The 16,149-nt window shown below is 39.8% G+C and overlaps 1 protein-coding gene and 1 long non-coding RNA gene across 2 annotated transcripts in view; one reads left to right on the top strand and one right to left on the bottom strand.

The window, feature by feature from the left end:
- HUNK (hormonally up-regulated Neu-associated kinase) overlaps positions 1–16,149 on the top strand; it is a 56,194-nt gene that overhangs the window by 8,300 nt on the left and 31,745 nt on the right. Inside the window, exon 2 of the mRNA XM_079972046.1 lies at positions 12,801–13,093. Within this exon, the coding sequence (XP_079828172.1) occupies positions 12,801–13,093 (293 nt within the window). The remainder of the gene's footprint in view (positions 1–12,800; positions 13,094–16,149) is intronic.
- Positions 3,077–6,988, bottom strand: LOC307213876. The gene is made up of 3 exons (XR_013837768.1): positions 6,911–6,988; positions 3,385–3,603; positions 3,077–3,205 (listed from the first exon to the last, which is right to left on the bottom strand). It is a non-coding gene; the product is annotated as an uncharacterized lncRNA (long non-coding RNA).

Raw genomic sequence — 16,149 nt, forward strand, 5'->3', positions numbered from 1 at the left:
ATATTGTGTCTTTGCTCCTTTGTTTTTGTTTCATCGGATAAATTTAATCTTCCCATGTTTTCCTTTTGTAATTCCCTCCGAGTTACTTCCTGTACACACACTTTTAAAGAAAGAAAGTGTGATTTTCTTCACCATCAGTTTAAAGGGAAGTGTTAGGCACAAATTCTTTGTAAAACATATAAAACAACCAGTGGAATTTTTCCTCTCTCCTCATTTTCTTACACTAAATTAGGATGAAGAATGGTATAAGGTGCCATCCCTCTGGCTGGCCAATGTAGGTGAGGAACTTGATCACCTGACTCAAGTTTCCTGTTACAGATGCTTAATCTTTTGATAGCACATTCCTCCCAAGCAGACTAAATGAGATGAATAACTTTATATCACAGTAAGAATTGCCATGCCTTATTGTAACTTCCTTTCAGTCCTCATTTGCCTGTAATTTTATCATTAACCACAAAATCCAATCTGCAAAAGTGGGCTTAGGTAAAGGTAAAGGTACCCCTGCCCGTACGGGCCAGTCTTGACAGACTCTGGGGTTGTGCGCCCATCTCACTTAAGAGGCCAGGGGCCAGCGCTGTCCGGAGACACTTCCGGGTCACGTGGCCAGCGTGACATCGCTGCTCTGGCCAGAGCCAGAGCCGCACACGGAAACGCCGTTTACCTTCCCGCTGGTAAGCGGTCCCTATTTATCTACTTGCACCCGGAGGTGCTTTCGAACTGCTAGGTTGGCAGGCGCTGGGACCGAGCAGCGGGAGCGCACCCCGCCGCAGGGATTCGAAAAGTGGGCTTAAATCTGGTCAAATGTTGATTCTTTGTTCATTTGTAAAGATACTGTCAAGTTTGTAAAATGTGAAATGTAACTAAATATTTTTATGCTGTATTTTGTTTCCTGTCTAGATACTTGTTTGATATATAAGCCTCGACATAAATAAAAACACATTTTTATCTTTTTCTGAGACCTATTAAAAATGAACAAACGCAACAAATTTGGATTAAGGGAAAGAAATCTCAAGTCTGAATGTTGTTGTTGGGATCTAAAGTACATTATCTGTGCATCCAGAGGCTTTTGCATTTGAACCAGGCCTGCCACAGTTCTGCTTTTTCAAAGAAACTTCACCTGCTGAATCGAATCAGAGTTTCCTGCCAGTGGTCCCCTAAGTTTGGGGTACAGCTTTTTCAGTTGCATTGGAACTCTGACCAGTGTGTGGGAAGTTTTACAGAACGTTGCTGCACAAGCAACATTCCCCGTTCAGCCATTTGGGTTTTGTAGCCTTGCAAATAGGTTCACAAATACCTTTACTAGCCTGCCTGGCCACACACCTGTACCAATCACTTATGTCACCCTGGTGGCCGGAATGGGGATCAAAAACTTCCAGTGCACAGCAGCATCCCTGCCTGTTCAATGGGAGGCCATTCTTGTTCTGAAAACCTGACTAACTGCCAGCATTAGAAGGATAGAACCTTGTGGCAGGAAATACTGTCTAATATGGCACAATTGATGCTGCAATTTTTATATATATTAAATCTGTGCAAATGTTATATTTCAAGAAAGGTCATATGTTGTTTTAAAACACATCCAGTGGTTGTATGGTGGGGGAGGGGATAGGGCTTATTGCTTTGGTAAGGTAGCATGACGTAACATGTGCAGGAAATTTTAAATAGCTTAATGTTTAAGTCAGGATAAGCACCACGCTGCTGAGGTGCAGTCACCTGTGTATTATTTGTTACATAATCAGTTCTTTCCTTGGCTACTCAAGTAACAAGCCTATTTAAAATTGTCATCCTACACTGCATGTTTCTAGAAAGGGAAATGGTATTTACTACTAAAGTCTGTTGTCTGCAAACCTAGCCCGGATTCTAGGAAATTCATATTAATGTTTTTTCCGCTGAAATTTTCAACGTGTTCTGCAGTAGACTGAATTAATGCACATGTGGCAGGTACTTATCCTCTTGACATAATCTGCTTTCAAATTTATAGTATCTTCAGCAGTGAACATTGGTAGAGCCTCAGCTCTCCACCCCCTGCGCATATAATCATTTCACTTGTGGATGGTCGATGGTGGAAATATTCCAGTGTTTATGTTAAATTGACACCAGGTGAATTCTTATGTGAAAATCACATCTGGTTTCTTCTGTATGTGTTTGTATTTCTTGCAATTTTATGATGTGTAAGGTTGTATGCCTGTTCTTGAAGTCATGCTTTTGTATATAAATGTTTTGTTAGTTAAAGCATGCCCTCCACTGGATTCATTTAGGTTTGAAGTCCTTTTGAAGTTAGTTACACCAGGGAGAACACTGACATATTCATTGGTCAATTCTGAAATGTTGCTATAAAGCTTCATAAAATATTCTATATAAAGTCACTGGTTGTGTATAGTGCGGAGGGTAAGGGAGCAAGAACTTTCCTTTGTCCCCCTTTCTCCAACACATCTGCCCAAAGAGAAAAATGAGAGAGAGAACTCTTTTCCTTGCATGGCTTTCTGTATCTCTTTCCTCTGGATTTTCTTAGCTTGGAAGGACAAGATGGAGTGGGGGCAGAAGGACAGATTTGTGAATATATGTATAACGGAGAAGTAAACCTGAAAGAAAGCTCGTTGTTGTGTAATTTTCTCTCTCCCTCATGATTTCTTATTCAGCCCAAGCCCTTTTCTGGCTTAGAAATGCAGGAGGGGGGCACCCTGTACCTCAGCTCATAGAGCACCAAAGGTGCATAATGTGCTCTAATACATCTCATTCTCCATTTTACTTCTCCTGTTGGGAAATGACAGCTAGTCTGTCACATACAGATACCTGGGAAAGTTTAAAGACGAAGGTGTACATGAGGATGAGATCTCAAGCGCTCTTCTGATTTTGCCACCTTTTCCAATGGTGTTTCAAATATACGCAATTTCACTTAAACACGTGGTGCCTTGGAACATAACCCCCACGTAAATTGGGAGTTGCCTATAAAGAGGTGGAAAGGCATTCCCATGTAACTTGGCCCTCATCAGATATTTGAGCCCCATGCTCAAGTAATATTTGGACAAAAACCGTGCTAAGAACATTATCAATAACACACTTTTTTGAGTGAAACAGGTTAGGTTCTTATAAAAACAGTTTAATTAGAACCTTTGTTGGCAGCAGATGTGTTCAAGAAGGTTCGCTTCAACTTGAAACATGCCATTTCAAAATGAGAATGCTACCTCTTGAGCTTCTAATCTGTTCCCTGAGAAAGAAAAAAATGGGATCCAAATTAACAACTGGAACATAGCCTTGTTGACTTCCTTGCATGGCAAGGTTCGCGTCTTCTGTGTCAAGGGCCTAGCTTTAGCCCGCTTCGTCAACAGTTATACTTGTGAACAAATGCCCCAGCTGACAACATGAAATGGCAGCCAGTCTACTTACATGCAAGTAATTTCTGTGTTTCTCTTGGAGCATCTGGATTGTACAGGAGCACACTGGGGCAAAAGAGTGAGAGGACGATTGCTTGTGTGTGCACAACTGAAGCATCCTGCTGCCCAAGTCCATAATTCAGCATAGCTGGTAATACCAGAACTGAAATCCCCTGTGTGTCAAAAGAGCAGTACTACTGTTTTGCTATGGCATACATTTGCTGTAGAAAAACTATAAAGAACATTGAGTCATTACTGCTTTGGAATAGCTAAATGTACATTTCAACACCACATCTCAAATGGGAACATTTACATGTATCCTGTCTTATAGATCAATTAATGTTGTCATTTTGTAAGTTCTGCAAACAAGTATTTTCACGTTAGGCTTGACTATTAAAATAACATTATTACTTGGCATGGGTTTTCTGCTTTTGTTTTGCCACATGTAATCTGAGAAGTCTCATCTATCTCATTGTGACAGAAGACATTTGCAACATTAAAAAGGCTAGTTGTTCTATTATCAAAACCAGCTAGGTAGGATACATTTGTGACCCAGGCATTACTTTTGTTTGGCTTTATTTGAGCTCTGTGTTTTCTTAGTTCATCTAACTTAAAAGGACCAGAAAAACCTCTGTTTTATAGCAGTTGGAAACCTGATTTACTTCATGGGCAGTTATGTACAGTATTCAGCTTTGGTCAACAAAAGGAAACAGACCATGCTTGTCTTAACAGGTATTTCATCTGTCACAGCAATTATGCACAAGACTCCTCATTCATTTCTGCAACTGCCCATTGAAATTCCTTTCCTCTTTGTCAACAGTATTTTAAGCTTATCCGGGATTTCTAGTTTTTAATGGTACAAGGAGCATGCATGTTTCACATTATTTATGTAATGCCAAAATCCTTGTTTGGAAAATATCTGGTGAATTATTGAGCAAATTAACTTACTTCAGATGTTAAATTTCTGTTGCTGATACTATAATATGAGAAACGTAATTCTTGCTTCAGGGGTGGGTGGGGGTAGTAATTCTCCTCTCTCCCCCTTTAAAGAGAGAGAGAAGGAATGGACACTTGTCGTGAGGGGAAGGTTGTTAGCAGAGCCTGGTAACTTAGAAGGGATTTTTAATGACTTAAAACAGGGATTGCCAACCTAGTGGGCACATTTCAAATTTTGATAGTGATGGCGGCACCAGTAACAAAATGGCTGCCATGGGGACTGTGGCATAACACAAAATTAGAGAGACAACCACTCCCAACAGTCAGCTGTATCCTGTTGGTCCCGATTATGGAGATCATCACACACACACACAATGATGCTGTTGCTGTTGCTGTCTAACAACAATAGGGAACATTCTTCAGCACTAGGAAAAATATGCAAGGTAGCCACACTACTCTAATTTGCCCAATATCTTTCTTTCTAGCAGGGCTGGCACCAATCTGGTGCCCATGGGTACAGGATTAGCGAAATCTGCCCTAAACAAAGAATTGCAGGTTCTGTTGTGCATGCAGAATGAAATAATATTTATCGGAATAATATAACAACAACAATGAAGTCAGCGATAAAGTAGAAACCTTTGGCTTTACCAAAGTTTAATGCTAGAGAAAGCATTGCGAATGCATGTGACTTCATTGACTTGAATGACTATTATTTAGATTTTAGATAAATGATTTTATGGGATGCATGTGTGTCTGTTGTTGACTGCATATTTTAATAATTACATATTTTAAAATTTGTTGCAATTTATATTTGAAGGCAAATGCATTTGAATGGAAATATTCTTTCCATTTTTTGATTCATTGATTTTTTATTCCATTGTGTTTCTGCATTGAACAGTAGTTTGTTCTTTCAAAAAGCATGAAGGATTCTCTCCTATCTACATATAAGAATATGTAAATCGGAATGCATTTTGCTTTTAACCTTTTAAATCTATTTCTGAGTGTGTTTTCTTGAAATGGTGCTTTCTAGGCATTTTGTGTATTTTTAAAGAGAGAGCTGTATCACAAAACTTGGATATGTTGGATAGCTGTACTCTTGTCTACCACCTTAAAAAAGATATGAGAGTATACACACCCTAGCAATGAGGGAGATGGGCTTCTAGTCTTCATATAATTTTAAGAAAGAAAAAGCTTCCAAAGTGCCAAATATTTTTGTGGTAGAAGTAACCTTGCTGGTGTTTATCTCTTCATTTTTTTTTTAATGGCTACATAAGCAATCCTACTGTTGTGTGCTGCAGTGGTGGAATGACATATTCATAGGTAAGTGTGGATTGTTTAAGCCTTATCATGTAAAAGAGCAGTAAATAAACAATTTATTTGAAAGGTGACCATGGGTGAGCAAATTGTCACTAATCACAAATGATGTCAAATCCAGCAAATACCCATAATGCTCATACTACCTCATTCTACACAGCAGTCATAGATGCAATAGATACTCTATGGGGGGGGGTGAATAGAATTTTCCTAGAAACAAAATATTGTAATTGGAGGGCTTGGGAAACGTTAAGCCTTGAGGAAAGAAGTAGAAGTACTGTACTTCACAGAATATTCATGTGTTACGGTCGCCAAATGCAAAGAACAAACAACAGGGAATGTTCTGCTTGTGAATTTTGTAAGGGCATCTGACTGATCACTGTTGGAGGCAAGGTACTGAACTTCATTGTCCTTTGTTCTAATCCAGCAAGTCATTTCTTACATTCTAACACATGTTCACAACTCATCTATTGAGTCATGGGAACTGCCCTTACAGAAAGTATGGGAGTCACTTAAATTGCTTCCATTCCACTGGAACTACTCCTGAAATTAAAGTACTGTAAGGCTCATGTTTAAGTGCCTTACCAAATTTGGCTTGTAATGCAAGAAATGTTATCTTGAAGCAGTAAAAGAACATTCCTTTGAATCCCACCTCTCTTGGGAACAGAGTAGTTACAGCTGTGTGTACACAGTTCACAGCCTGGCAACTTGCACTGAAGGATTTCCCATTTTTATTTGGGGAAAGTGTTGATCTATTTCAAGACATGGATTTGGTTTGAAAATCCATTTCTTAAACTTATAAACCTCAGGGTTGGTTGTGTGTGTGCGTGTATGATTTTTTGAAAAAAAGCTTTGTAGGCTGCATTGAAATGTTCTGTTTTGTGTCCTTCAGTCTTTTTAATTACCAGAACAAGCAGTAAAGAACAAATACCAAATGAATCTGACACCATCTCTAATCCTTGAATAGTTCCATCCTTAAATGATTAAATCTGAAGATGCAGCTTTTAACTATAAGCCTCCACTCACTCAGTTACTGTTTACTGTATAATAAAACAGATGGGATGGAGATTTCCACTGCGACTGAATTTCAGTGCTTGTGAGATAGTTTGAACTTCCGATTCAGAGATGACAATATGCTGTCCATTGATCGTGCAGTGGATGAGAGTAGGGGCCACTATCTACCCCTATTTAAAATGGGGCTGGGGGAAATGGAGTAGATGTTTGATTAGAGCTGGAGAGGGGAAACATGCAACATTCAAACAAATTTTAATGCTAGAGTGGCCACTTACTTGATTTCAGGGTGCCCAGCTGTTGCGATTCGCTGCGGCGCCTCCAAAGCCTTGCCATGTTGTTTTGGCCATTGGAAGCTTCCCCGGCTGCCACAGAGCATCATGGGTGGCCAGTATTTCAAATCTAGCCTATCTGTGGCGGCCTGTGGCAGGGCTTGGGGAGCGGACCTGGAGGCTGCATTCTTCACTCAGGTCTGCTCCAAATTACTATGACTGAATCTGACAATTTGGCACAATGTCATAGAAACATAGAGCTGTGATGATAAATTTAGCAGCTTGCACTGTATTTGGATTTCTGTCTGGATCTGCTCCTATCAGCAACAATACTGTACAGTGGTACCTCGGGTTACAGACACTTCAGGTTACAGACGCTTCAGGTTACAGACTCTGCTAACCCAGAAATAGTACCTCAGGTTAAGAACTTTGCTTCAGGATGAGAACAGAAATCGTGTGGCGGCAGTGGGAGGCCCCCTTAGCTAAAGTGGTGCTTCAGGTTAAGAACAGTTTCAGGTTAAGAACAGACCTCCAGAATGAATTAAGTTCTTAACCCGAGGTGCCACTGTATTTACTTGAGTCTAATGCGCCATCAAATCTAATGTGCACCGCAGTTTTGAAATCCTTGAAACCAAAAAAGGTATTTGCTGGCGAATGTAAATGTGTCATCAAATCTAATGTGCATTGAATAATTTTTTTAAGAGAATCATTTTGTAAGAGAATCTGGGGGGAAATTGTGCAGGGGAATGGAGTCATTTTATCCTGATGTGTGAAGCATTACAGTCTAATCTTAAAAAGCAGCCTAATCTTAAAGTTAAGCATTGGTTTACACTGTCATAAAATCATGAACTGGTACATGGTTAGACAAGCATCTGAGGAATCTGACCTTAGGTTTTGGCCTCAGACCTTAGGCTTCGGGGATTTTCTATTTTATAATCATGAGACATGAAAGCAAAAAGGGAATCTTTCAATAAGAAGATATTTATTTTAGGTTTCCAGACCCTTGATCATCTTGGTTGCCGTCCTCTGTGCGCTATCCAACCTAATTTTTAGGTGAAAATCTGAAAAAGTGTTATTACTTAAAGATTCACCACAGCTGGGAAAAGTACATCTCTGTTGTGAATGGTACATGTATACTCACCCTGCCTGCTAATTATAACATAGTACACCTGTACACACCCAAACTGGATGAAGCACTAACTCCCTTACATGAATCAGAGATCATTTGTATGGCCAATGTGCATCAGTGACAATTCCCTTCCAGACATTTTTTTTGGTCCTTTCCCCATGTGCTTCTCCGAATCCTAAGTCTTCCCCTGATGCTCCTCTATAACCAATGGGTTGTAGGCCCTCAAGCCAGACACTGATTTTTTGGAGCACCACACTTCACTCCAGTTTCAGGGAAAGTCCATTGACCTATTTCCTTGAAGCTGTGGAGAAGTTCTCCTGTTTCTCAGGCTTCTCCAGTGCTACAGTAAAGCATCCCACCGTCCCGGCAACGTACCCTAGCAATCCTTGCTGTCCCTGCAAGGCAGAGTTTTTCATGCCCACTTCAGGGCACTGAAAATGGTAAAATAACATCCTGTAATCATTTGGATTTGCCATATGAGAAAATAACACAGTACAGTACTGGTAAATATTAGGGAGGGTGCTTTTTTGTAAAAGAAATTCCCAGTTACATTTATATTCATGCAGATTACAGTATACTTTAACTAGAAGACTCTGGGACTTCTCAGGAAAAGTTGTAAAGAGAAATGGGCATTTACACTGCAAAAAAAAAAACACACACACCCCAGGTTCTGCATAAGGATTTGGTCTCTTTATAAAGCTCGACTGCTTTCAGTGATTTTCCATACCACTGAAGTTCAGCTTTACAGTAAACTTGTCTTTGCTTTTTAAAGCCTTTTCTCAATTTAATTGTGGGAGCTGGTGTTTTGTTTCCCACCAGCAGGATATTTTACGAATGCCAGGACTTGAATTATTTATTGGAAGTAAAACCAGAGTTGCACATAAAGCATATAAGGAGAAGGAGGTCCCAGCACCATGGGGTGTTTACAAAGAGCAGGATTAAAGAAAAATGGTCTAAATAAGCCAAGTTGTTGTTGTTGTTTTAAAAAAACTTTCAGCCTTGCCCTTCTCCTACCCAGTTGAACTTTGCAACAGACTTGTGAGGCAAAATTAATCATATGCATTTATTAATTAATTAATTGTGAGGCAAAATTAACCATATGCATTTATTATGTACAAGCACACCATAACTTCTAAGAAATAAGTGCTACTTTTAGTTCGGCCCCCTCATCAAAGCATTGTGATGCAGATGAAACAGCTATGTGTAAAGAGCAGTCTGGTGGGCACAAGGTTGTATTAGGGTATGATACCATACATGGAAAGTTGTTTCCATTTCCATTGGGAATAAGCCCCATTAAATGCAGTTAGGCTTATTTTCAAGTAGACATGCATAGGATTGAGCAGTAAAAGAATATAGCAAATTGTCTAAGCGTGGTTCTAGATGGATGCCTATTGTGTTCTTCATGCATGCAGGTTTTTTCCTGCATCCACATGGCATCATTAGCATTCAGATACCAGCTCATATTTTCCCATTTCGTCTGCATTTCCCTTTCCAAGGCAAAATCCGATTAGTAAAAAACACAACTATCTGTTTGAGATAACTGAATGATCCATTTGCATACTAAGTCCTCATCTGGAAGTATTCTGAGTGCCATTTTTAGGATGTTAAACTAACAGACCTATGTTTTCAGGCATTTATCAACTATGCACACCTGCTTCCATTTCAGTTGTTATTAATACATTTTAATACTTTGATTTTGCAAACAATTTTAATTCAGTTAATTGTACTGTAATCATATTAGTAATTAAGAGCAAAAGTTGGTGGAAGAATCCTACGTTGGGTTCTGGAGTTTTGTAGGTGGTAGGAAAGCTGTTGTGTTTTCTCCACTCCTTAGCAAATGTTCCAGATGGGTTTAAATAAGGAAACTGCAAGGTTGTGCCTTGAGGTGGAAGACACATTTCTGTGATTATTGGGTCTTACAAACCACCCCGCCCTGGTTGCCTCCACCGACCAGAGCCAGTTGAGCTTCCCCCCATCAAAATTATTTTATTAATTTATTGCTGTTCACTTAAGTCTTGAGGCTATTAAAAATTGTACAATAAGAACAACTGTAATAGGTTTTAAAACAATGTGAATGTTAAGATTGCTTTTTATTTTTTAAAAAACTGTCGGGGCTTTCTTTGTTGCTTGCATGTAACATGTAGTTCACCTCTTAGTGGTGTTCAACAATGAACTGTTATATTCAATGAGGTAGGGATGACTTGTTGGTATGGGGGAGAGATGTGATTCATAAAGCACTTCAAACAACAGATTTCTGTTTCTTCCTGTGTCTTTCAATCCTGGGGGAAACCAACACTACTTTTCTGTTTCCGCCTGCAAGTGGTATTTCCTGTTCTGCCAACAGGAAACAACCTTTCAATATGCATGAATTAATTTGTCCTCAGCAGACTAATCCTTAAGGATGGCTTGTTTAAACACATTATGCTAATCTGAGTTATTGTTCTAACTTCATTGGGAGAGAAGCACATTCAGTTTTTTGGTTTTAGACAGTGGATTCAGATGACTGTTAACCATGTGGGAACTGCTACAATGCTACAATGCTACAATGTGAACATGGGGGTTTAGTAGTTCCTGGTTGCCTGAATCTACCCTCACTCCACATTTAGCAGTGCAAAAGAATATGTGATTTTCAGTGTTTTAAGTTGTAACCAAACTACCTCATTTCAACACAGTGATATGTTGCTTCCTGGCATTTTTGCAAATGTTAATTTCCATCGTGCAGCTGCCTTGTGAGCATTGCTTGACCTTTGTGTTATCTAGTTAAAACTAATTATTGCTCAGTTTTGCAGGCCTTGTCAGCTGGCCTGGCCAGCCCATCCCCTTTCCATTAGTTTCCCCCAGGCAACTTTTCACACTGGACATAGAAATATTAATCACTTATTCTCAGGCATAGAAAACTGGAAGCACTGGGAGTGTAAGCTGCCATTGAGTCTTCCACATCAGCAACTCATCTGCTCCTTTTCTGTCAACTGTATCCTGGAGGCTGCTTCTGAGAGCTACTTTTCTTGTTTGAACTAATGTTTATTGTCATCACCTCAGCAACTTTTCTGGAAAAGGCTGTTGAAATCAGGGTGATCCTGTAGTTTGGGCAGTGTTATTAAATGTAGATATAGTGAAGGTTATTGTTGAAAAGAACAAGAGATCTTATAAGTTGACAAGGAAAAGAACATTAGTGTAATGTAGACTTGACATTGGGATGATAGATTTGGCCTAAAAGTGTTATACTTGAAGAAACGTGTAATTAACAAGAATTCCAAAAAGTGCCTCATGTGACTGAATCCAGCCATCATGTCAGTGTTCCGCAATGGTCAGAAGCATCATGGGAAAGGGTAGCTAGACCCAGGCACCAGCACTGATTGAAATATTTCCGTTGCAGCTATGTAGGTTGGCCTGCCAGAGGATAGGTTGTCTGGGGTCCATCAAAGCTAGAGTCCCATTTGGAGATGCTGGGAATTAAACTTGGGACTTTTCGCATGAAGACTATGTGCTCTACCACTAAACTAAGAGTCTTCACCACTTTGGATTTTGTTTTGTATGGGCAGGAACCTTTTAAACTGATTTCAGTGCAAAGCTCAACAGCATGAAAGAACAGCGAGTTCCCTTTTCCATTCTAATAAGCTGGCAGTAATGAACAATGAGCTAATAGATCTCATTTGCAAGGTATGATCATTTCCTTTGCCATAGGACTCTGAAGAAATAGGCTGCGAAAGAGGAATGGTTATTAGCATAATTCTTTTGCTGCTCATACCACAGATGTCATAATAAACATCAGTAGATGCTTGTGACCTAGAAATCTGCTTTTAGGTTATGTAAATGCAAATGCTTAGTAATTAAATAATTGGAATCAAGATACAGAAGTCAATTTAAAATAAAAGGATATTTGTTGGATACCTCACATTTACTTATTTGTGTAAATTAGAAAAATAACATTCAATATGGTAGGAATTAAGTACTGTAGGTTTTGCTTTTGAGGGTTCTGCTGACCACCAAATGCTTAGCATTGGATTGCTTAAAGGTAAAGGGACCCCTGACCATTAGGTCCAGTCGTGACCGACTCTGGGGTTGCGGCGCTCATCTCGCTTTATTGGCTGAGAGAGCCGGCGTTTGTCTGCAGACAGCTTCCGGGTCATGTGGCCAGCATGACTAAGCCACTTCTGGCGAACCAGAGCAGCGCACGGAAACGCTGTTTACCTTCCCGCTGGAGCGGTACCTATTTATCTACTTGCACTTTGTGCTTTCGAACTGCTAGGTTGGCAGGAGCTGGGACCGAGCAACGGGAGCTCACCCCGTTGCAGGGATTCGAACAGCCGACCTTCTGATCGGCAAGTCCTAGGCTCTGTGGTTTAACCCACAGCGCCACCTGGGCCCCAATTGGATTGCTTAGAAGTCACAAATTCCTTCTTACACAACTGTGTTGGACATAATTAAATTAGTATTGCATTTGGAGGTACAGTAATATTAATATTAATAATAATATTTATAAATGTACTAGCCACTTTTCACCATAAGGTCCCAGGGTGGGAACAACAACTTTAAACACAACATTGAAAATTGTTTAAAGCAAACACCATACATGTAAGACCGCATCACTGGAGGATTAAGATTATATTCGTATAATTCAGCTCTCATTTCCCCCCCCCCCATCCAGTTCCTTCTTTCTGTGTTTTTTCCCCTTTTTTCAGGTTAATGTTATGATTGAACAGTTGGAGTTAGGAGCAATAACAAGAATAGTAATGATAACTGTGGCTTGTCTTTCTTTCCCATCAGGTGGCAGTGAAAGTTATTGATAAGAAAAGAGCCAAAAAGGACACCTATGTTACCAAGAATCTGAGGCGGGAGGGACAGATCCAGCAGATGATCCGACACCCTTACATTGCTCAGCTGCTGGATATCTTGGAAACGGAAAACAGCTACTACCTTGTTATGGAGCTGTGCCCAGGGGGCAACTTGATGCACAAAATCTATGAGAAAAAGCGGCTGGAAGAGCATGAAGCACGCAAATACATCCGGCAGCTTATCTTGGCTGTTGAACACCTACATCGTGCAGGGGTGGTTCACAGGTGAGCTTGCTTATTTATTTAACATGAGTGTTCTGCTTTTTGAAGACCATGGCTTCACAGACATCTTTACAGTATATTCACGGATGCAAATATCATTTAGAAACTATTAAACAAGAGTTTAATAAAAGCAATCTGTCGTTACATAAATTAAGCAGTGGCAGTTATAAATAAAAACAAGATGGAACTTGTATGTGAAAAGTCTTCCCAAGGGAAATCGTATCATTCTTCTTCAGTTCAGAGTTTCAGGTGGTTGGTTAAAATGTACATTTTGCAACAGAACTTTTGTAGACTCCGATTTTATTTTTTTATAATTTGTTGCTAATTCTTGATACGCCAGTGTTTTTTAAAAAATAAACTCTAGTTAGTTCACTGGTTAATTTTAAGTATTTTTTAAAATGATATTTTGTTTTAACTATGGGCTGTAATCCAGTTTGAAAGACTTAATGTCAGAAAAGGCAACCTCAGTGGTTAAATTATATACCTATCTTTTCTACTTTGTGTGATTTAGTTGACTGGCACAATACCCAGCCAGGAGTGTAGAGAGTTGCTTTATAGGCAGGCTCTAAAAGTGTGCAAGCACTATGTGTCACCTATCAATTCAAGCAGTTTGCTATTATTTTAATTATAACGGACCCTTTAAAAAGGAGTGCTAAATCCATGTTTTAGAAAGTCACAATTCATTCTTGCCTTAAGTGCAGTTGGCGATGAAGTTATTTTAAATCAGCTCTAAAAATAACAGCACTTGCACATCTGTGATCTGTAGGTGTTCACATTCTCTCTTTATGATAAACAAGACATGGCTGTTCTTGCGGGATGGAATTTCTTGCTTCTGGACCTTTTACAATATATACTCATGATCTCTGAGCTTGTTTAACAGAACAGGTAAGGACTTCCACCAACAACAACAAAATCAAATTCATTAGAGATATTATTCAGTCGGCTCTATCACAAATTATTTGTCCTTGTGTGGTAAAGTAGGTAAATAATTAGATTGAGGGAGAGGAGTGATTAAATTCAGTCATCTTATCAACATGAGTCATGTTATTGAAAATAGTGAATTGTAATTATTGAAGAACCTTAAAACTTTTATGACCTTGAATTCAGCTATAGAAAATTTTACTGTCATATGAAAATACTTGGTATTTTAAGGTTAAAAGAAGTGTTCAAGGTATCCAACTCTTCAGCTAAGGAAATAATTATTCTTTTGTCCTGCCTATCATTTTCAGTACTTGGCCTAAAAGTGAAACCTCCTTAACCTTGTGAGCTATAGTAGCCTGGTTCACATGTCACACTGTAAGTTAAACTGTGGCTTACTGAGACTGCCTGAACATACTGATTCTCCTTTCTAGTCCTCTTAGTTTTTAGTGTGCTGTGTTAGTTAAGTCGATGCTTGGCTTAGTGTGTCATCCAGACATGGGATTTTGGTTAAGCTCTCTTCTTAACCATGATATCTAGCCAAGGTTTGTTCTTGGCTGCAGATCATGGTTAAGGAGGAGAGAGTTTTAAGCAGTCACACATTCAGATGACACACTCAGCCAAATCTTAGCTGCCATGTTGTGTTGAGTTGAAAGAATTGAGGAGGAGCAAAATGGAAGCAGTCTCCTCCCTGGGAGCCAGCACATTCATGCATTCATGTTAAACCGTGGTTTGACTTAGAATGATGTGTGAACACAGCCTGTGTTCTGTAAACTCTCACTTATGCTACCTAGTAGCCAGTCCACCAGTATCCAGCAGTTTTCTGGGTCGTGAGCTCGTCATTTCAAAGCCGCAGCTTCACATAATATGAATCCTGTTATCTTGTGAGAGAACAGAGAGTTGCCAGTGGAGTGTAAGCTCTTCCTACACTACATGAGCCCACTGCTTCACCTTCCCGTTCCCAACAACTCAAAGGGACAATGGGGCAAACATTACACCAAATTGCTTTTCTAATTTTCTGTTTTGGGAGTTTTAACAGTGAAGTACAATCAAAGGCTGTAAATCAGAACCCAAAAGGAGGGTTTACCTAGATAATTCCTAATGTTTGTCCACAAAATTCAGTCTTCCCTGGGTGTTTTTCCCAAAGAGATGACATGAGGTTACCAATATCTTTAAAAGAAATTCAGGGGTTCCTGTCATGTGCAGTTTGCCCCATGGTTTGTTTTTGTTTGGGTTCTGTGTGTTCAGTGTGGATAGCTTTGGACAGCTTTAAAAGGGGGATAGGTAGATTGATGGAGGATAAGCAGAGGCTGCTAATAGTGGTGATTGTGTTCTGTGCCCAGTGTTGGAGATTGAGGGCCTCTGAATATCAGTTGCAGAGCGGGAAGCGTGCTTTTATTGTTCCATTTGTCAGCTTCCCATAGACATCTGGTTGGCCACTGTGAGAATAGGATGCTGGACTATATGGGCCTTTAGTCAGCTGCAGCAGGGTTTGTTATGTTCTCAGAATCTGTTTTGGTGCCAAAGCACTAGGCATCCCAGAGTAGCTCCTCTTATTTATTTCTGCCCTGCCATTCCTTCTAAAGGAGCCCAGGGCTGCTCCTTTTAACACAGTCACCATGCCCAGTCATTTTGTTTGGGAGCTATTGGCTTCCCTAGGGTCTTCCATCATTAATTGGACTTTAAGGCATGTAAGATGGGTACTGTAGCCTTCTTCATGCTCTTTTGGATTGCTTGTTGCCAGATTATATTGTAAAAGATGATTCCAGGACTGTCAGTCTGTGTTTGTCTTGTCCTAGCAACGTTTGAGGAAGCTTGGCTGATTTTCCCTTGACCTAATGAAGTTTGTAATGCTAGATTGAGAACCCTGTTTTAAGAATACTGTACATCCTTTTTACAGCCAAAAGCTCTTACCAAGCAGTCATTTCTGATGCCTGTCCTGGCTCTGTGGGGTCATTTTGAGAAGGTCTGTAAACTTTGGCCTGCGGTTTGTTCATTGTTGAAGCCATAGAAGCATCAATCTCAAATCAGAATTAGATAGCAGTCATTGTCTCTTTGTCTGACAGCAAGAAAACAATCTCAAATGGCAATATATGGGAAGCCTTTTCTTTTTAGAAGATATTTACAGAGGCCTTCATGCT

Source organism: Podarcis cretensis, assembly GCF_951804945.1.
Source record: "Podarcis cretensis genome assembly, chromosome: 4".
NCBI lineage: Eukaryota > Metazoa > Chordata > Lepidosauria > Squamata > Lacertidae > Podarcis > Podarcis cretensis.